General features: G+C 34.8%; 1 protein-coding gene across 1 annotated transcript; it reads left to right on the top strand.

Moving 5' to 3' along the window:
- Positions 1 to 22,370: 22,370 nt before the first annotated feature.
- LOC141416362 (olfactory receptor 7E178-like) lies at positions 22,371 to 23,324 on the top strand. The gene has a single exon (XM_074053419.1). The coding sequence runs from the start codon at positions 22,437 to 22,439 to the stop codon at positions 23,322 to 23,324; it is 888 nt and encodes a 295-aa protein (XP_073909520.1). The 5' UTR covers positions 22,371 to 22,436.
- The last annotated feature ends 406 nt before the right edge of the window (positions 23,325 to 23,730 follow it).

Genomic DNA, 23,730 nt, shown 5'->3' with positions numbered 1-23,730 from the left:
CTCAAGCACAAAACAAAACAAAAAATGGGGTTGAGGAATTAACTCAGGAGGTAGAGTCTTGCCGGTGCCAGTCACTCATGCCTATAATCCTAGCTACTCAAAATGCAGAGACCAGTAGGATCATGGTTCAAAGCCAGCCCAGGCAAACAGTTCATGTGACACTATCTTGAAAAAAACCCATCATATAAAAATGGACTGGTGAGTGGCTCAATGTGTAGGCCCTGAGTTCAAACTCTAGTACTGCAAAAAGAAAGGAAGGTTGAGCCCTTGCATACTAAAGATGATTAGTCCCTCAGTTAAATGACCAGTAGTGAAAAAAATTAAAAAAATCCTTTCTGACAGTTGAAACACAACTATCAAAGTTTTAGTAAATAATGCCTGAAGGCTGACAACAAAATTTTGATTCTATTGGTTCCATTTGTTCTAATTGCACAGAGCAGACAGTTTGTATTTCTAAGTCTTAGAATTGATGTCAGATGTGATTTCAAGTTGGAACCACTGAACTGAGGAAGGATTGAACAGACATGGGTGCTCACTATGTGATTCTTATGTGTGAATATGTAAAATAAGCATGAAATTATATATACAATTAATAATTATGATGTTAATATTCTTGCCATTCAATTATAATACCCTAGCTCTTGAAGTCATTGCTTAAATATTTCTCCAGTGAGTCATCTTACATTTGTCCTTATATAAATATCTGTTCTATAGTTGAAAATGAATACCTACCTCTCTTTCATTTTGATTCCCAGATCCTTTATCTTGCTTAGCACACAGAGGATATCAAATATAAAATCCTCTGATAAACACTGAAAAGGTACTTCCTTGGTCCACACAAGTTGGGTGTGATCAGAGTGATGATACACTTGGTGCTTTTCTGTCTGTACTTTCACAATTTTCAGTGAGGTACAGCAGAATAAAGACAAGAAATGATAGGTCTTGTCTGTCTCTGGCCCCTAAAATTTCATTTGACAAAATGTATTTTTTGATAGTTCAAAATCATACAAGATATATTCATGAGTATAAAAACCAAAGAAGATGCAGAAAGAGAAATAGGCAAAGAGACTATGTTTGAGAGTTGATTCAGTTTTGAATCCCATCAAACTAGACTTTGCTTGCTTTTAGCAATTAGTTTCAGCCATAAACTCACTGTTTTCATGAAAATGGAAATCTTTATCAGATATTAGGTTTCAAAAGAACCTTTTGTGCCACCATATTGTGAAAAATTAGCATTATTTTCTTTGTTCCCATTAAGCCGTGTGAGAACCTGCCAGTTGAAAAATTTATACACATTTTACAATATGTTGTCTTCCTAACTCTCTACTTGGACTCTCTCTCCTTTATCAGAGACATATGGAAATATTTGCTATTTAATTTGAAATTTCATGATCAATAGTCATACAAAGTTTGTTATTAGATACATATAAACAATTTTTTAATTATTCATTTATTCACATGTGTGCACATTGTTTGGGTCATTTCTTCCCCACCCTGCCCCCTTTCTCCACTCACTTCCAGGCAGAATCTGTTCTGTCCTTATCTCTAATTTTGTTGAAGAAAAGACATAAGCATAATGAGGAAGATAAAGTGTTTTTGCTAGTTGAGTTAAGAATAGCTATACAGAAAGACTCATAGCATTTGTTTCATGTACAAATGGTAAACAATGTTTTGACAAGATACAATAACAGTAATAGTTTTGGTTTATTATAACTGATTTCCTAATTGACGCATCAAGTGTATCTGAACTATAGTAAAAAATACATGAATTGATGGAATTCAAATAACTCTCACACCCATAGATTAGGTGAAAATTTATATGTGTGTGATATGGAAGGAGATGAAAGGATATTGAAAATTTGCTGAAACAGTAAATTGTCTATTTAAATGATGATCTTCCTTCAAATAATGCTTTTTTATCACTTAAAGCATTTGAAATTGATGTATATACTTCACAGAGAAAACATAAACCAATGTTAATGATAATGTTAAGTTATACATTTCTGAAGAATTAGATCTTTAGTTGTAGACTACTTAGATGGTTTTTGCATACATTTTAGATAATCCTTAAAGAAAACACCATATGGCTACATGGATTAGTGCAAGCTTGTACATATTGATGTACAAATATACCCATTTCATTCATAACAACAAGTTTCTTTGGAGGAGGGCCGGATTGAGAACAATTATGTGGGAGAATGGAATCATGCAGCAATAACAACAACTCATGTTTTAAAAATGACAGTTTAAATGTGTCCAAAGTATAAGTTTTTACTCATCCATTTAAAAATATTTATTTAAAAATATGGGTAGTGTATGATCCAGCAATCCCACTCCTGGGGTTATACCCAAAGGAATGAAACACAGGTTACTCCAGAGGCACCTGCACACCCATGTTTATTGCAGCACTATTCACAATAGCCAAGTTATAGGAACAACCAAGATGCCCCACTACTGATGAATGGATCCAAGAAAATGTGGTATTTATACACAATGGAATTTATTCAGCCATGAAGAAGAAGGAAATCTTATCATTTGCAGGTAAATGGATGAAACTGGAGAACATCACTCTGAGAGAGGTCAGCCAGGCTCAGAAGACCAAAAATAGTATGTTCTCATTCATATGTCAACTTTAGATCTAGGGCAAATACAGCAATGTGGTTGGACTTGGGTCACATGACAAGGGGAGAGCACATATGGGAGATATGGGAATAGGTAGAAAACCTAAAATATGAAAGCGTTTGATGTCCGACTCTAGAGGAATTAATAAAGAAAGCTTAAAGCGACAGAGGTTAACATGAGAGGGGGATCAGGAACCATTGTAAAGATCAGTTAGAGATGAATCAACTTGGGTTGTAACACTTTTGTACATGAAAGCAATGCTAGGAATCTTTCTGTATAGCTATCCTTAACTCAACTAGGAAAAATGTTTTGTCTTCCTTATTATACTTATGTCTTCTCTTCAACAAAATTAGAGATAAGGGCAGAACAGGTTCTGCCTGGAAGTGAGGGGGGAGGGGAGGAGAAGGTGGGAGTGGGAGGCAGGGAGTAGAAATGGCCTAAACAATGTATGCACATGTGAATAAATGAAGAATACAAATTTTTTAAATAAAAATACAGGCATAGGCATTACTGACTGTATGCACACATAATAATATTGATTGGGTACTGTCTAAATATGCTGAAATATTATAAGGCTATGATTATTTATCCTTGATAGGATATAACCACAAAATCATTAGTATACCAATACTCAGAAGTGGATGTGGTCCAATGCTACAAAATCTTGTTATTTTAAAATAATCACAGAATAATATATTTATAAAACAGTCTGAGAACCCTAATACTATGCAATTAAATATTTGAAGCCTTTTTACAATCACTCTGTGAGCTAGGTAATCTTTACCTCCATTTTAGAAATGATGAAACTGCTCTATTGTGTTTACATGGATTCCTCTAATACAAATGGATTTCTCTTTTGTATTTATCCCAAATCATAGTATGAGTTGACTAATTAATAAACCTCAAACACCTTCAAGTAGGTGAGGTAAGAGAATTGGAATCATATAGACACAAAATGTATTAAACAGTTCAAGAATTATGGAACAGAAATATGTACTTTGCAAGTTTACCTGGTATCAAATTATAGTCATTAAAGATACATAAGAAGGTTTATAATCATAAAAAAAATTAAGCATTCTTCCAAATCTACAATCAATATACTGAAGAAAAAAGTGAAGAAATGATTCTATTGGTAGATATTTTACTGAAATTGCCTGGAGTAGATACAAATAAGTTTCTATAAAATAAAAAAAAATACTCACATGTGTTTATTTTGCAGTTTCAAACTTTTTAACCAATTTGAAGTAGAGTGTATGCTAAAATCACATTTGTGGTTCACAGTGACATTGGTTATGAGCATCTCACCTTAACATATTTATCAAAATTTGAAGTCCATATAAACTAAAGATACAAGGCTTATATTAAATGGCATGTACTGTTTTCTGACAATAGTGTCAGCTATAGTTTTCAGATAATACAGACATAGCTCACATGCAGTGTCTTAAATATCTTAACTTAAATGTATTTCTACCATTATTTGAGTATTTGCTTTCTCTGTATATGCTTTCCATTCCCAATCCTCTTTGTTTTGAAAAGGTGTCCAAGTAACACAGAAGAACCTAATCTAACAATTATCCCAGAATTCCATCTGATGGGACTCTCAGAGAATCCAGAACTGCAACCCATCCTCTTTGGACTGTTCCTGTCCATGTACCTGATCACTGTGCTTGGAAACCTGATCATCATTGTGGCAACTGGGTTTGACTGTCATCTCCACACCCCCATGTACTTCCTCTCCAACCTGGCCTTGACTGACATCTTTTACTATCTACTACAGTCCCAAAGATGATTGTGGACATTCAGGCTCAGAATAAAATTATCTCATTTGTGGACTGCATCACTCAAATGGCTCTTTGTATAATTTTTGGAATTACGGATGATATGCTTCTGACCGTGATGGCCTATGACTGGTTTGAGGCCATCTGTCATCCATTGGATTACTCAGTCATTATGAACCCTCATATTTTGTATTTTGTTGCTCTTTTTGTGTTTTTTATTTAGTCTTTGTGAATCCCAAGTACACAACTTGATTGCCTTATATTTTACCCACTTCAAGGATATGGAAATTTTTTATTTCTTCTGTGAGCCTTCTCAACTACTAAATCTTGGTTGTTATGATACCTTTACCAAAAATTTAGTCTTGAATTTGGTTGGAGCTATTTCTGATTTTCTTCTTCTATTGGGGATCTTCTTGTCTTACTATAAAATGTTTTCCTCAATTTTGAGAATTCAATCATCAGAATGGAAGTATAAAGCCTTTTCCACCTGTGGGTCTCATTTGTTAGTGGTTTGCTTATTTTATGGAGCAGCCATAGAAGTGTACCTTGGATCAGATGTATCATACACCCCTAGAAACAGTGCAGTGACCTCAGTGATGTATGCTGTGGTTGTCCCCGTGCTGAACCCATTCATCTACAGCCTAAGGAATAGAGAGATTAAAACTGCCCTGTGTAAGCTGCAGAGCAAAGGAAACTACTCTTTACACATTCTGTACTTTATGTAATTCATTTTGGAAACCCAGTTTCTAGACTTGAAATCCTGTTTTGTTATAGTTTTTGTTACTTCATGACTTACATTCTACTCCATATTTAAATATTGCTTAATGTGATTTGCCTTGAATTCTGAGAATATTTTTGAATCTTTCATCATAACCAGTATGACTATAGTAATATAACAAGGCAGTTTCTGTAATTCTTGACCAAAGAACCTGGTTTAGGAGGGTAATATTACATCTCTTTTTAAAGATTACAATGTAAATTATCCATTTTTGTACTGGAAATTTATGTATATATTGTTGAAAATAATAACACTTCTGTAATTGTATTTCTATTACAAAACAATGTTATTCTGCTCTCAAGGATTTACTTTGAAGAATATGTATTGTAATAATTTAGCATGCTTTTGGGGCTGTTCCTACCTCCCCAAAAGTTTAATTTATGAAGACCTCATCCACATGTACTATTCAGTCTGATTGGTGCACTTTCTTTCTTCCTCATATCAGTATGTCTATATTATTGTCCCCTCTTTGTACCTTAATAACTACATCAAAATTTACTTCCTCTGAAGTAGATTAATCGTTGATAAATGCATAAATTCTGAAGGACAGCCAACATGAAACAAAGTCCAGCTTCAAATCAAGCTGTATTATATTAGAAAACAATGAGTAACCTCTTCAAATTGAGATCTCGCATATCTCAAATTGAGTTAGTGATTGCAGAGGGTTGTTGTAAGCATTAAGTTAATACACAAAAGGATATGACATGATGGCTTCAACACACATGCTCAAAAAATGTTCCTGCTCTCCTTATTTGAGTTCCTGACTACGACCATTATTCCCTCCCTTTCTTTGTCAGTGCGAACCACTAAATTCTCCACAGAAATGGTCATTGCTCTGCAACTTAGTTGAGCATCATCCAGAATTGAGAATGAGATTTTCAAGTTCACATCCAATTCCACATTTGACAGCTACATGGCAAAGTCAAGGTACATAATTTTTAAGCACTAACTTCACTACCTAACACAAAGCTCTATATATGTCCAGACATTTGGAAATCAAATGATAGGATATCTAACAAACATCCAAACTCACCGCAGTCATCTCCTTTGTGAGCTGCCTGATACAGATGTCTGCTTTTTTAAAAACAATGTAGGGATAATACGTTTCTGACTGTGATGGCTGATGACCAGTTTGTGAAGAGCTGTCACGTTCTGTATTACTTAGAGAGCAAGAACATTCATCTCATTGTCTACTTAGTTCTGGTGTCTATTTTTGGGCAGCTTTTTTGAAATCTGTGATGCACAATTTAATAGCATTATAATTTATTTTGAGTGCATTACAGTATAATTTAAATTTAATTTTTTTCAAAATTTCTTTCTCCTTTATGATTGTACAAAATAATGGGCTTCATGATGAAATTTTCATATTTACATACTATGAATATAAATATTGTCTCCAGTGTCATCAATTTCCCTTCTCCATCTGGTCACCACTTACTCACAAATTAATCTCCTTGTACTTTCATGTCTATGCTTTTAATCTACATATTGCATCTAATAGAAAATGAGTGATACTTGTGTTTATGAAACTGGCCTACTTTATATTACTGAATTACTAGCAGTTCTGCATATTCTTGCAAATAACAAAGTTTCCCTTATTTTATGGCTGAATAGTATATAGATAGATAGATAGCATATATGTGTGTGTATGTATATGTGTAAAGTGATAAAGAAAACATTATATATGAAGGATATATAATATATATATAAAGAAAACTTTGTACATGCATATATATGTATGCCTATATCATCTATATGTATTTATGCATATAATGTTTTCTGACTACTTTCATCTGTTCATGGAAACCTAGGTTCATTCTGTGATTAAGTCTATGTGCCTGTTTGTGTGCCAGTACCAGTTGGTCTTTGTCAATAATTTCAATACACACATTGTGACACCTCCAGCACTGCTGGTTTTTCTCAGGATTCTACTTCAGAGGAAGCAGAATTCAATCTACTTATTGAGGTGCAAATTGGGGACAATAATATAGATATATTGACATAAGGAAGAAAGAAACTGCTCCAATCAGACTGAATACTACATGTGAATAAACTCTTTAATAAAAGGAATTTTATAGGAGTCAGAAAATCCTAGGCTGCCCACAGAATTGCTTGGAAATTATTACACATAATCTTCAGAGTAAATCCTTGAGAATATTGTTCTTAAATTACACAGTTAAAATATCTCCAAAATCCTCTGTATTTATAATTCTTCTGAGACAACGTTTCAGTTTGTGGATATAAAAAAATAATTCTGGATATTTATGATTTTGATCATTGCATTACAATGTAAATATAATTAATGCTAAGCCATGCATTTAACCAGACTATATTTATGCATATATAATTGCTCAATATATACTACTATATTTATAATTATTGCAATTATATGTATAATTGTGTATAATTACTACTTATAATTATCATATAATCAAACTATGTTATATAAGGGAACTGGATATGGATATTTAAAAAGCCACATAATAATTGAATACTATTCGCAAGGTTTCTCCTAAAGAGAAAAGCCAAAGACCTGTTCTTGATTTTATTTTCCATTTTACTTCTTCCTCCATTAACAAGCATAATGCCTTTGAGATTTGATAAATTCAAGAAATTTGGCTTAATGCAATTTCTGTGTATTGAGCCTACAAGTTCCTAAGGTACTAAATATTCATCCCAGGACTCCAATATTGTAGGTATAATTCATAGGACTCCATGTATTTGTCTCCTCCCTAACTTAGTTTTGTGTATCACAGGAAGCTCCTATCTGACCCTGTATTCATATGAATTCTTAGGACAGATGTTGAGTGTTCATTGGGCACTAGTCATGAAAAGGTATTGGAACCACATGTTTTGGCCATGACCTGCAAGACAATCCACAAGACTCATTCAATTTTAATGGAGATGAGGGGTTGTCAAATGTCTATCAGAAACACTGTTTTCTGTCATGGGGATGAACATGAAATTCTTGGGAGCAAAATGAAATCTGCAAATTTTCAAATATGAATTCTGTACACTTTGTGACTTTAATTATTATGGGGTTCCCCAAAAATCTTCCATTCACTGCCTCCTGAGTATCTCGGTTATTGGCATGAGACACTGCACTCATCCTACCAGATTTTTGGTAAAACAAGAGAGAAATCTTGTTTGCATTGTCTTTATGACTACATAGGGCTTTTCACCAGGAAAATCTTGGAAGTCTTCTGTTTTGACAACTCAACTAGCATTTGCTGACTGTGCTCTGAATTTAGGGATTCCAGTGAATTATAAAGATAGACCTGTGCTTGTTATCACCTCCATCATGTATGGGAAGGATAACTGCAGCTCATAAGCAAATGAACCAGAACAAGGAGATACACAATAATCAGCATGAATCTTCCTATTCTCTGCTCTACTCTATATCCTCCTACAATTCATAAGCATCCTACGAAATACCAAAATGTGAGCTGAAGTCAGAATTTCATATCATTTTATTTAGAATCATGACAGTTTCACTTATTATTTCTTTTTAACATAGAGGATATTTTTAGTATCTCTGTGTCTTAACTTGTTTATTGCTAGTTTGGGCAACTACAGTGAAGAAGGACTCAACAGATAATGTATACTGTCCATGTAGGATGAATACATAATGTAAAACTAAAATTTATTGATTTACTTTTAAAATTTTTGTTGTGCTGGGCAGGGATACATTGTGGCATTTATGAAGGTTCTTACTGTGGTACAGGAGTTTGAACTCAGGGTCGCAGGATTTCTAGGCAGGTGCTCTACCACTTAAGCCACTCTGCCAGCCTTTTCTTGTGTTGGGTAATTTCCCTGGACTAGCTTTAAACTGGGATCCTCCTGATCGTTGCCTCCCACTTGGTTCCAATTACAGGTGTGAGCCACAGGTATCTGGTATATCACAGCTCTTTCTGTGGAGTCTATTACTCACTCTGTTCCACTTATGTGATGTGTTTGGACAAATCCTTCTGAACCTCATTACTGTTTCACGGAAAAACCTAGAGATCTCCCCAGGGATACATTCCAACAAGACCTGGATTGTTAAAAGAAAGATTGTCATGATATTTTGAAACTGTGTCTTAAGTATAATAGAATAATTTTTGATAGTGACTGATTTTCATGGGAACAAAACTGCAGGTGATTAACAGTAAAATTGTTTTGAGTTGGTTGTTGGAGTTTAAACACTCTCCTACTCACACAGTTTCTGGAAACTCTCAATTCTGAGATATTGATAAAGGTATAAAAAGTTTTAAAAGATGATAATAGGGAATTGTGAAACTAATCACATCTTTCCCTCAGGGTCTGCTGTGCAAAAGAGAAGGCTTTGAGGTTGATGTATGTATTTCACAGAGAGACTTGAAAGTACATAACCCTGCAAACTCATACATTTCTGTTAAAATTGGCATTTGTGGTAGACACTAAGATGGGATTTAGATATATTTAGTTACGTTTTTAAGAAAACCATTCTGAATAATAAATTCATATTGACATGAAATATTGATAATAAAATATACATACCAAATGGCTGAGTATTGATGTATTGGAAGGATAGGTGTGTAGGAGAATGAAATCATTTAGAAATACCCAGAACAGAAATTTCATAGATAATAACTCAAATCTCAATAAAATACCAGATGTTAAATGCATGTTATTACATATACATAATTTATTATTAATTTATTATAGGTAGAGCACACTATTGACAGTAATAGTAACAATATTGACGGAGAATTTTTAAATTCCAATAAAATGTAGTTTTCAAAAGTTGCCAAAAATTGTAATGCAATTGCCACCAACCTGGTAAAGGACAGGAACACAAGAACTTCTGATCTCAACAACATCAAATGCAATGGTCAATTATCAGAGTAACAAAGTAGTATTACCTAAGCATTAGAATATAAAAAAATAAAATCAAAGAAAAAAATCATTCACCCCACATATTATAGTGAGTTTTCATTGAATTGATACAAATAATCACATACAAAATTTAAAGAATTAAAAGTATTTTTCAAGCTTTCTTTATTTTTAAATTATTTCCCAGTGCATTGTATACTTGATTACCTTGATCTTATATTTTTATAAACTCAGATACATCAAAATTGGTAGTATATCAAAGGGAAGAATAACTTTTCTATATTGCATATACTTAAAAGACAGTATTTGAGAGATCAAGATGGTGGATAGCAAAGTGAAGCAGAAACTCTGAGAGTCACAATTTCACACAATACTTCAGAGACATGGTAGCTACATTTGGGGTAATTCTGATTCATTTTAGCGAACTTAATTACCAACAACACTTAGGGTGCACATAAAATTCAAAGACTGACCCTTAAAACAGCTTTACTTGCACATAACACCCAGGGAAGTACTGGCATGTCCTGGAACAGCACAGCCACCAGTGTTTCTCAAAGAAAGCCACCAGCCATTATTTCTCTCCTTTTTTTTTTCTTTTTCTCTTTGTTTCTTTTTTCTTTGAAAAAGCAGAAGACTGAGGATCAAACTGAACTGGATTGTGATGCACTGGACTTGTATCACATGGACACAGCCTACATACACCCCACTGGTCTGGACCTAACTCCACCAGTGAATCTGAACTGTCAACAGCTGAGGACCACACACCACCTTCCCTTGAGTAAAACACATAATCTAATACAGCTGGTGGGCATATTTCCCTGTCTCCACCTGAACAAAACCGAATGTCATAAAGAAAGAACATAATTGATCTCTACCTGGCAGGGACCAGGTGGAACATTGCAACAACCTCTGAGAGTAGGGGTAGGGCAAGAAGTCAACCTCCCAGGTTGGGGAGCGGGAGTGGGGTGAATTGCTGTGTTTACTTCCTTGGGCAGAGGGTGGGACACAACTCTGAATTGCCAAATCTTGCTTGGGGAGAGGCTGACCTACCACAGCCAAGGCAGCTATGGAGTAACTCAGCTGCTGCCTGGTGAAAAAAGAAACATATCTGACCATGTTAGAGAAGCAGGGGGTGAGCACGCATAGAGCTAAATTGCAAACTGTGATGTGGGTAGGAGAGACCAGTGGATGCTAATCTCATGGTGAGATTACTTCAGAGAACCCACACACACACACCAGATGACTCACCACACCAAGGAAATACTGAGCTCAAAAACCCCAAACTAATTCTTCCCTAAGCTTTCTAACAAAGAGAGGCAATTACCATTGCCACACAGCCCACCATACCAACCTTGACAAGGGACAGGGACACTAAGAATGTCTGAGGCAAAAGCAATAGTACCTGGATTTGATTCCAAAGGATAAGTCCACAGCTTTTGGTGAACTGCTTTTCTTTCTTTTTATCTCCCTTGTGTAGTTAGTATTTTTAATTTTATTACAACTATTTTCTTATCCTTACTCATACTCTGTTCATTTTCTCTCTTCTTCTTATACTACGAATCATTGATACTTATCTCTCTCTTCTTCTCTTCACAAATATTGACCTGCTTAGCCCTCTCTTGCCCCACTTTCCTTTCTCTCTTCCAACTATTTTTCTGCCTGTTTCTTCTATTATCTCCTCCTATCTTCACCTTTCACTCATCAGCTCTCCCTATTTTTTACACAAAGCCCTTATTTCATCCATACTCACCACTTAACAACTAGTCTGCTGTATCAGCTGTACACAGTTCCCCATCCATCCTGTCCCTCTGCAATCAGTCTCCCCCACAACTAATCTACATTTTAACATTTGTAAGGGTCCTACTACACTACAGCCCCCACACCTGACACCCCTTCCCACCCAACCCATCCCCCATTTCTATCCTCCTTTAACAACATCTTTTTAATTATCTAAGTGTCTATCTCCACCCAAACAACCATTATCCCCTCAATTCCTACAGTTAATAGATGATATCACCAAGGGGCTCTACATGTATTATGTAAATAATTGAGTGTGCAAATTTGTTATTGATAATTTATACCTCTATGTCAAGGAACAAAATACAGTGGAAAGCCATTCCAGCAGACTAGACAGGTAGACAGAATTTCAGGGTTCAACACAAAATAGATATGAAAGAAAATAACAGTAAACTCTTAGACAAAAGACTCAAGAGCTGTGAGAGGAATATGCAAGAACTCAGTGATTCCATAAAAAGGCCAAACCTGAGAATCATGGGCATTGAAGAAGAGAATAGGTGCAAGCCAAAGTTATACATAATAGATTCATTAAAACAATAACAAAAAATTTCCCAGATCTCAAGAAATATATCCATTCAGGTACAGGAAGCCTTCAGGATGCCTAATAGACATGACCAAAGTAGAATCTTTCCATAGCACATTATTGTTAAAACAACTAGCTGAGAGAATTAGGAAAGAATATTGAAGTATGTAAGAGAGGAAAGTCAAAGAATATATAAAGGTAAACCCATAAAAATAACAGCAGATTTCTCAACAGAAACCTTAAAACCAAGAAAGGAAAGGAGTGAGGTATTTCAAGCACAGAAAGAAAAAATTTCAGTCCTCTGTTATTCTAGCCAGCAAAGCTATCATTCCAAATTAATGGAGGAATAAGTCTTCCATGCTAAACTGAGACAATATATTAACACCAAACCATCACTACACAAGATTCTGAAAGGAATCCTACACAGAGAAGATAAAAATAAACATAACTGTGAAAAGATAGGAAATATTAAACCTCAAGAGAAGAAAAGTACTCAGAAAGTAACATAGAATTTATTGTAAATGCACAAATACTTCAACGACACAGAACTAAATGGTAAAAATCACCAAACACTTCTCAGTATTAACACTGAATTTTAATGGACTTAACTCCCCCATCAAAAGACACCATTTGGCAAACTGGATTAAAAAAGCAGACACCACAATCTGTCACAAAAACACCCACTTTATTGATAGAAAAAAACTCTGTGTTAGGGTGAAAGGGTGGAAGAATATTTAACAAGCTTATGGCCCCCCAAAACAGGCAGGTGAAGCAATACTTATATCAAATAAAGTGGAGTTCAAACCCAAAGTAGTCAGAAGAGACAAAGAAGGTCACTTCATTCTAATAACAGGAGCAATACATCAAGTGGAAATACCAATTATCAACTTGCATGTGCCCAAATCATTGTGCTCATGTTCATGAAACATACATGAGTGAACTTAAAATCACAGAGAGACCACAATACCATGATAGTGGAGAATACAGTAGAAGCAATAGGAATAGGCAATTGACTAAGAGAATCAATCAACAAATGGGACTGCATGAAATTAAAAACTTCTTCACAACAAAAGAAATTATTTGTAAAATAAAGATGATACCCACAGAATGGGAGAAAAATCTTTGCCAGCTGTACAAGGGACAGACAACCAGAATATACAGGGAGCTCCACATATAAAATTCCAAAGAATCAATGTCCCAATGAAGAAGTGGCAAATGAGTTGAACAGATCCTTTTCAAAGGAGGAGTCCATATGTCTAATAAACACATGAAAAAATTCTCATCATCCCTGTTCACAATGCAGTCCACCTCACTCCTTTTAAGATAGGTACCATCAAAAACACAAACAACAGCAAATGCTGGTGAGGATGTTTGCAAAAAGGAACCATCATACACTGTTAGTGGGAATGTAAGATATTACTATCATTATGGAAAACATTATGGAGTCTTCTCAAAATACTAAAAATAGATCTGCCATAAGACCCAGCAATATCACTCCTGGGGATGTACCTTAAGCGTTATGTGTCAGATTACAACAAAAGCACCTGCACACCCATGTTTATTGCAACACTTTTCACAATAGCTAATTTATGGAAACAGCAAAAATGACCCACTACTGAAGAATGGATTAAGAAAATGTGGCATTTATACACAATAGAATTTTATTCAGCCACAACTAAGAATAAATTTGGCATGTGCAGGTAAATGAATGGATTTGGAGAACATCATAAATGAAATTAGCCAGGCTCAGAAGGCCAAAATCTGCATGCTGTCCCTCATTGTTGTGTATTGACCTAATACAGCAATATTCTGAAACGCTGGTCACACTAAGGGCAGGACACACATGGGAGGGGTAGTTTAAAAGAAGAAAACTAAGAACTTGAATATGGTTGATATGCTCTGTATACAAGAATGAACATAGAAATCTTAAAGTGACTGAAAACACCGTGGGAAAGGAATTAAGGCAGAATGAAGAAAATTACAGTAGAAAAATCATTTGGTTTTATAATTCATATAGACATTGAAATGTCACATGGAAATACCTTCTGTCACTACCTTTATCTCAAACAAGGAAAAATGTCATGTTTTTCTTTTTATCTTTTCTCTTTTTTCTACTACAAAATTGGAGAACAGGAGGGCAGAACAGCTCCTGCCCTGTGGTGGTGGTGGTTGTACCAGTGGGAGTTTGAGGGTGGTGGAGAAAGCAGGTAGGAGGTAGAAGACTTGCAAATAAAGTGCACACATACATGTAAATGCAACATGAGACTTGCTGAAAGCACTCCAGGAATTGGTGGAGTGAGGAACAAAGGAGAGTAGTGAAGGGGGAGAATTCAAGTACGATATGCTTGATACATTGTAAGAGCCTTTGTAAATCCACATTGTACCCACATCCCGCACATACATATAGGGAAAAAGGGCAATATTTGAGAAAGCAATTAATTTCAATAAGGGCAGAACTGAGAAATTCAAAGAATCAAGAAATGTCAAGAAGAAAATTGCACATCGTAATGTTTTGAGATTACAAACTAGCAACTTTGATTTATGTACAGATAATTCTCTTCAATAGTTATAAAGTTTCCAATTAAAAGTAAGTGGTTCCATTAGCATACGATAATATAAGGTAGGTTTGGTTGATTTTTACCTTCCTTTAATTTGAACACTTTTTTCTTTAAAAAGCAGACTGGTATTTATTGTGTTTTTATCTTAATTAGTGGATTTATTTCGTGGTGATAGTGGGCTTGTTATATGCCATGCTCATGATCTTTTAACATCCTTCTTTCAAGTGTCTGCTAAGGTATGGTATATAGAATGAGAGGAATAACACAGAAAGCAATATTTAAAGAGGTTTAAGAATGATTAGCCCTAGATTTAAAGACCACATATGAGGGAGAACATACGATTTTTGTTCTTCTGAGTCTGGCTAACCTCGCTCAGAATAATGTTCTCCACTTCCATCCATTTACTTGCAAATGATAAGATTTCATTTTTCTTGAGGGCTGAGTAAAATTCCATTTCTCCCCCATGCCCCCCCCACCTCCCTTTTCTTCCCCACCCAGCTTGCTTCCATGAAGAAACTGTTCAGCGCTTTTCTCCAGTCCCGTTGAAGAGTATAAATAAGCAATAATAAGAAACACATAGTATTTTTGCTAGTTGAGATAAGGACAGCTATACAGAGAGATCCCAAGCATTGCTTTCATGGACAAATGTAGTACAACCAAGGTTGATTCATGTCTAACTGATCTTTACACTGGTTCCTGATCCCCTTCTCACGTTGACCTCTGTCACTTTAAGGTTTCTGTATTAATTTCTCTGGAGTAGGAACATCAAAGGCTTTCACGTTTTGGGTTTTCTATCTAACCCTGTACCTCCTGTATATGTTCTCCGTTTGTCATGTAACCCAAGTCCTACAACATTGTTGTATTTGCCCTAGATCTAAAGGCTGCATGATGTATGCACAAATGAATAAATGAAAATTAAAAAATCACATGAAAATAAAATAATGATTAGCACTTTTGAGAAGTACTGTTAAAATGTGCACCTCAATTATAAATACATTTACGTGGGAATATTTGAACCAGAAATATGTAGTGATTATTTCAGAGGACCCATGTAATTACTTCCTTTTTCCCATCATTTTTTCTTTTTTAAACAGGTGTTTAAGCAATATGCAATTAACAAATCACATTTCAGAATTCCACATCATGACAGTCTCCTAGTATAAAGAACTGAAGCCCATCCTCCTTGGACTGTTTCTGTCCGTGCACCTGGTTATGATGCTCAGGAGCATGACTATCATCCAGAACATGGGCTTTCATACCTATCTCTACACACCTAGGTACTTCTCCCTCTGCAATCTGTCTCTGTATGGTATCTGTTTCATCTCCACAATGGTCCAGAAGATGACTGTGAGCATCTAAATTTAAAGTAGTCATCTACTATGTGGGGTCCTTGACAAGGTGTCTTGTCATTGCTGGGTGTATGGATGACATGCCATATGATTTTCTACAAATGGTTTGTGGTCATCTGTGTTCCCATTTCTCATCCCCTGCACTATTCAGTCATCATGAATCCTAGCCATTTTGTCACCTTCTTTATTCTGGCTTTTATGCTTAGCCTCTTAAACTCCTTCCTGCAGAATTCACTGTAAACTTTGCCCAGTTTTAAAATTTTATTCATAACATTTTTAGCACATAATTGTTGCACAGATCAATATATTGTGACATTTAAATAGGTTCTTATAATATATACTATTTAGATTTGCCCCTCCATTGTTCTCCCTCATCCCTCTTCTTAGGACAATTTAAACAGATTTTATCCTTCTATTTTCATATAAGAATACAAAATACATGCACCATATTCACCCTTCCCTTATGTTCAACCTGAAAAGACCTATTTTACTCCTTGTCCTTCATTTTATTAAATGTATATTGATAGTCCAGGTTTTTTTCCCTGATATTTCAAGCTGGGATATACCATGCTTCAATCAAATTAAACCCTTGTTACTCTTTCTCTATCACCATGCTTCCCTAATATTCAATAGCTTACAGAACAGTACACTATATTATATTCATACATATATAAATATATCTATATTCATATATACATAGATATGTTCTTTCAATATTGTTCATTTTCTAATATTTTCTTTCCCTCACTTGTCTCCCATAGTCCCTTCAGACACTCCCTGACACAGTTTTGATCTGTCTTGCTATATATGTGTACATATATACCTCTGTATGTGATTATATATTATACATATATATATTTAACTTATGTGTCTAATATCCATATGAGAGAAAACACTGACTTTGGATCTTTTGAGCTTTGTTTACTTTGCTTGAAATGACATTTTCCAGTTCCATCTATTCATCTGCAAACAACATAACTTCCTTCTTATTTATGGCTGAATAAAACTCCATTGTGTCTCTATACCACATCTCCAACAAATGGTGCTGGGAAAACTGAATTTCTACCTGCAGAAAACAAAAACAATATCCCAGTCTCTAACTCTGCACTGGCATCAATTTAAAGTGGATTAAAGATCTTACTGTAAGATTTGAAACAGTGAAATTAATCCAGGAAAAAGTAGAGAACACATGGGACCACATAGGCATAGGAAAAACTTTATGAATACAACATGTTAGCAATTAAGAGAAAGTAAAGACAAATGAAATCATGTTGCCTCTTCATAGCAAAGGAAACAGTCACCAGACTAAAGAAACAGACTGCAGAATGGCATGATAAGGGATTAATAGCAAGACATCTGACAAGGAATAAATAATCAGAATATACAAGGATCTCAAAAACTAACCTCTCAAAGAATCAACAACCCACTGAATAACTGGGGAAATGAACTGAGTAGACAATTATCTAAACAAGAAGTAAAAATGGCAAAAAAAAACACATGATGAAATGTACAACATCTCTGGTCATGAATGAAATACCAATTAAAAGTACATTGAGATTTCACTTTACCTCAGTCAAATGGCTATTATCAATAACACAAACAACAAATGCTAGTGAAAATAGGTGAAAATAGTACACTTTGCCAATTTTAAGACATGTAAATTGATCGTTTATTCTGTTAGGCATCTATAGTCATCAACAGTGTCTGTTCTGAAACCTTCATCAATGTATTTATTTGTTACTATCTCTAGATTTTTTTCCTGTCTTGGAGACTGTTTCTCTTAATGGCAAAAATAATTCCTCCATTCTTAGAAAACCATCTTTGGCTCATTGGATGGATAAATTCCCATAAAAATATTATTTCCTTATCATCAGTTCTAACCTGACATTTGGCACAACCAGATAGGAGGATATTGATATGCAAAAAGTCAGAAATTATATGTGTAAATTTCATGGTCTGTCTTCTGTTGCTGCTTCTAGATAATCCACTCCATTTTTTATATTTTTACACAATTGTTATGCTGGTCATACATATTTCATCCACAAATGTAAAAAATGGATTTCTTTACAGTGTTCAGAAAGCACTGCACATGTAAGTACTTGAAAGGGAATGATGAGGACAAGGATGAAAGTCACAGTGCCCTTAATATCGTGAATTGTATGATCTCAGATTCCTGAGTTGTAGGCCCTGAGCTAGGTTTTGTACAATTGTTTGTTTCATTTAATTACTTCAGTTGAAAAGTCTTTCACATGCCACAAATCTCCACTTTAGTTTCTAGATGAGGGAGACTTTGTATGTAACTACTGTTTTGTTGTTAGACAAAAAGAATAAACAGCTATTTAATTTTTCATATTTGAATACAGAGTAGGGTGTCCTATGGACAAAGCCAGGCAAGCTGGTCCCTTAATATAAAAGAAAACTTCTCTGGAGTCAGTGTAGGTGTCCACCTTCTGATAAGTGGACATAAAAATATTGAATATATATACAAGGCAGTATTCTTCAGCCATAAAGAAGAAATAAATCATGTCTTTTACAGAAAAATGAATAGGAATGAAAAAAAAATCAACATATTATGTTCTTAAGCAAAACTTAGACAGATACATTCTTTTTCATATGTGGAATATATGCAAAAAAGGGTGGCATGAATTTAGAACAGGAACTGTCTGATGAAGGGAACCAAAGACAAACAGTGAAAGAAAAAGTAAGGCAGGATTATGATCTAAACACTTTATATATATGTATGAAATTAGAATTATGAAATGTGTTAAATTGGCTTAAAGGGAGAATGGGGGCAAGAAAGAACAATAGAAGAGATGAATTTGGTGAAAGTACATTATATACATGCATTGAAATATCACAGTGGAATTAGTATAGATTAATTAGAAAAACAGTCCCTGCTCTTGTTTTCATCTTTCAATTGTTTGCTTAATTTTTACAACCGAACTGGACAGTAACTTGGTTCAGCTTTATTACATTGTTAAAGAAAAGGACTGTTAATTTCACTGATGTACACTAACATCACTTCTATCCAGAATTCATTCCTCTATAGGTTGAGAATCAGGGATATTAAACATCCTATGAAGGCATCACACCAAACAGTGGAATTTCAGGATGTCTACCATTTATTGGAAATGTAGGTTGGCAAAAACAAAAATAAATGGGAGCCTGCAAGCCTCGATATTTGTAGGTTGTGGGATTTAATCATCACCAAGTTGCACAAAAAGTCATTACCCGTTTGGGAGGTACAGGACACAATGAAGTTTCAGAATATCTTACACAGAGCCTGCCAACTTAATGTTAAGTCTATTGGCTTCATTTATTATAGGCCACATATTTACTCTCTCAGGGTCTTAACATTTATATCAGAGGTGACTTCATATGGAGACAACTGCATTGAGGAAGTAATAAACCAATACAGGTGCTTACTATAAGACAAAAATGCGATGAAGATATAAAATAAGCATGAAATATATTTTATATATTATTAGTTATAATGCTAATCATCTTGCCATTTGATCAAAATGTCTTAGTTTTTGAAATTACTTTATTCCCATTTCTTTAATGGGCCTTTGTATATTTGTTCCTAGATAAGTTTAGGTTGCATGTTTGAAGATGAATGCCTACTTCTCTCTCATTTGGAATTTTCCAGAGTCTTTACCTTGCTTGAGGCAGAGGTGGCATCAAATATAGAATCCTCTGTTAAACATTGAAAAGGCACTTTCTCGGGTCCCCAAAATTGACTGTAATTAGTGTGGCTTTGACTCAATTGTTGTATACCTGTCTGTACTTTCCCACATTACAGCAATATATAGCAGAAAAGAGACAAGAAATGATAGGTCTTGTTTGTGTCTGGCCCCCTGAATTTCATTTAATAGCATCTACACTAATTAATTCTTGAAAAATTATGGTAAATATTTACATAATTCTTCTTCCAAAAAACAGGCAGGAAGAGAAGTGCAAAAATAGCCTTTATTGTTGAGTTGATTTCCAGTTTGAGGTCCCATCAACCTACATTTTACTTTCTTTTGACAATTGTTCTCATGAATAAACTAATTATTTCTATGAAGATGAAATTCTCTATCAATTATTAGGTTCCAAAATTCCCTTTAGTAGCACCCATGTTGGGAAGATGGGTGTTAATCTTCCTTTTCCCCTTAAGCAGTATGTGTACTTAGTGATGGAGAGCTTCATATACATTTTGCATAGAGTCATAAGTTTTCCTAATTAAATCCTTGGGTAATATCTTCTCTATGGGAGTCAAATAGTAATATTTGCTATGTCAGATGTAAGTTCTTGGTCAATAATCATGCAAAGTGTTTTTATTAGATACATATAACCAATGTTTTTGACACTGTACACTAACACTAGTAGTTTCATTTTATTGGGACTGATTTTTACTGTGCCAACAAATGTAGATTAATAATAAAACAGAACACGCATCAATTGTTGAAATTCAAATAAGTATCTCCAACCCACATATTTAGCTGCAAAAGAATGTTTATATGGTATGGGAAGAGACAAAAGGATTTAAAAATACTGCTGAAAAAAACAAATCCTCTAATAAAATGATTTTCCTCCTCAAATAATGCTGTACATCACTTAAATTTGAAGTTTTTGCATATACCTCATAGTGCAAACATGGCAATATAAACTTTTACATTTCAAGGGAGCTAGATCTTAGGGTGAAGACTACTTAGATGAGTATTAGATATATTTTAAATAAAGCATAATAAAACTTCCATATGAATACACTAACCACTGCTGACACACATACATTAATGTACCCATTGAATTCATGCCAGCAGGACTTTCTTATTGTTTTGCTGGATATAAGTACATTGTGGCATTTACAAAGTTCTCACAATTTATCAACTATATTATACTTGTGTTAACCCCCTCCACTGTTCTCTTGTATTCCTATCATTCCTGGAATAGTTTCAACAGATATCATTTTTGCATTTGTGTACATGTGTATTGGGGATAAGAGAGGTAGGTAGTAGAATGGAATCATACAGAGATGCCACATATTCAAGTTATAAAATGATAAATCAAATTCATCCAAAGCATTCACTTTAATCATCCATTAAGAAATATTTATTTTACAATATAGTGTGTGGGTATTACTGAGTATAGTTACAGTCAATATTTATTGGTCACTTTCTAAATACCAGGAAATATTCTAAGGCTCTTGCTATTAATCCTTGTATAAGAACTGACCCCCAGATATACTGAAAGAGATGGATTTAGCCCAATATCACTGTATCTTGGTATTTGAAAATATACACATGTTAATATACTTACAAATGAGATTGAGAATCACTAAATTATGCAATTAGAAAAGGAAAGCCCTTTTTCAATAACACAATAAGCTAGATAATCATTATCTCTATTTTAGAGATGATAACACAGTCCAGGTATGATTACATGGGTTCATTTTTTATTTCTTCAAATTAAATTATAGTGAATTAACACCTGAATTAACCTCCAGTAGCTGAGGTGTGAGAATTACAATCAGAGCATGAAAATGTAAAATCAATTAAATGGTTCAAGAAATAAGGCAATCAAATATGTATTCAGATATATTCCTTGCTGACAAATGAAAGCCACCAATGATACAGAGAATATTTATGATTATAAAATCAATAAAGCAGTCTTCCATTATAGATATTCAGAAGAAAGAAAGGTGAAAGATTCTCTTGCTTAGTAGATATCTGGTTGAGATTATACGAAGTTGGTACAAATAAACCTCCATAAAATAATAAAAATATTCAGATGTGTTTCTTTCCATTTTCAGCTGTAGCATGTGCTAATTTCACATTCTTAGTGATGACATTGGTTATGGGCATTTAACTTAAACATATTTATCAAAATTTGAGGTCTACCAAAACTAATGATACATGTTTTCTGTTAAATAATTTTCAAAAATGAACAAAATTTGGGTGACCACATATCCACAAAGTAGGGAAATGATAATCATATGAAACTGAAAATGTCCTGGGACATAACTGCAATTTAATGTTCAGATAATTCTGTCAAAGCTCTTATGCGATGTTTTAAATATCTTAAGTTAAAGTCATTGCTATCATTGTAGAAGTACTTTGTCCCTATTTCTTTTTCCAAAGGTGCCCAAGCAAAACAGAAGCACATAATCTAACTCAGATTTCAGAATTCCATCTCATGGGACTCTCAGAGGATCCAGAACTGGAGCCCTTCCTTTTTGGACTGTTCCCAACCATGTACCTGTTTACAGTGCTTGGAAACCTGCTTATCATCCTGGTTGTCAGCTCTGACTCCCACCTCCACACCCCCATGTACTTCTTTCTCTCCAACCTGTCCTTTGCTGACATCTGTTTCATATCTACCACAGTCCCAAAGATGATGGTGTGCATTAAAAATCAGAGTAGGGTCATATCCTATGTGGGCTGCATGACACAAATGTCTCTATTTTTTGTTTTTGGAAATATGGATGATAAGCTTTTGACTGTGATGGCCTATGACCGGTTTGTGGCCATCTGTCACCCCCTGCATTATTCAGTCATCATGAACCATTGCTTCTGTGTTTTCTTGGTGTTTGTGTCTCTTTTATTTTGCCTTTGTGAATCCCAGCTACATAATCTGATTGCCTTATATTTTACCCACTTCAAGGATGTGGAAATTTCTAATTTCTTCTGTGAGCCTTCTCAAGTCCTAAATCTTGCCTGTTCTGAGTCCTTTACCAAAAATTTAATCATGTATTTAGTTGGTGCTATTTCTGGTTTTCTTCCTCTCTCAGGGATCTTTTTCTCTTACTATAAAATTCTGTCTTCCATTCTGAGAATCCCATCATCAGGTGGGAAATATAAAGCCTTTTCTACCTGTGGGTCTCATTTGTTGGTTGTTTGCTTATTTTATGGCACAGCTATTGGCGTGTACCTTGGATCTGTTGTATCAACGTCTCCTAAAAACAGTGCAGTGGCCTCAGTGATGTACACTGTGGTCATCCCCATGCTGAATCCCTTCATCTATAGCTTGAGTAACGGGGACATCAAAAATGCCCTTTTTAAACTTCAGAGCAGAGCAATCTAGTTTCTTCAGATAATGCTTCATTTTCATAATTCACACTGGAAACCAAACTTCTATACCTGATTATTATTATGATTAAATTTTAGTGGTATCAGGACTTGAACTCAGGGTTTCTTCCTTGCTAGGCAGGTATTCTACCACTTGAGCCATGCCCCCTTCACTGTTTTGCTTTAGTAATTTTTCAGGTAGCATCATGAGCTTTTTGCTTGTGAATGTTCTGAGACTATGATTCTCCTACCTATGCCTCCCATGTGGCTGGAACCACAGGTGTGAACCACCATACCTGGAATATTTATTGCTTACTTTTGCTCTGAAGGCATAGAATTGCTGTCTGCCTTACCTCCACCTCATCAGTAGCTGGGGTTGTAATTGAGAGTTCTCATACCTGGGTCTGGACATTCCTAAAGAG

Source organism: Castor canadensis, chromosome 14 (genome assembly GCF_047511655.1).
Source record: "Castor canadensis chromosome 14, mCasCan1.hap1v2, whole genome shotgun sequence".
NCBI classification, from domain to species: domain Eukaryota; kingdom Metazoa; phylum Chordata; class Mammalia; order Rodentia; family Castoridae; genus Castor; species Castor canadensis.
This window is presented reverse-complemented; position numbering and strand designations above follow the sequence as displayed.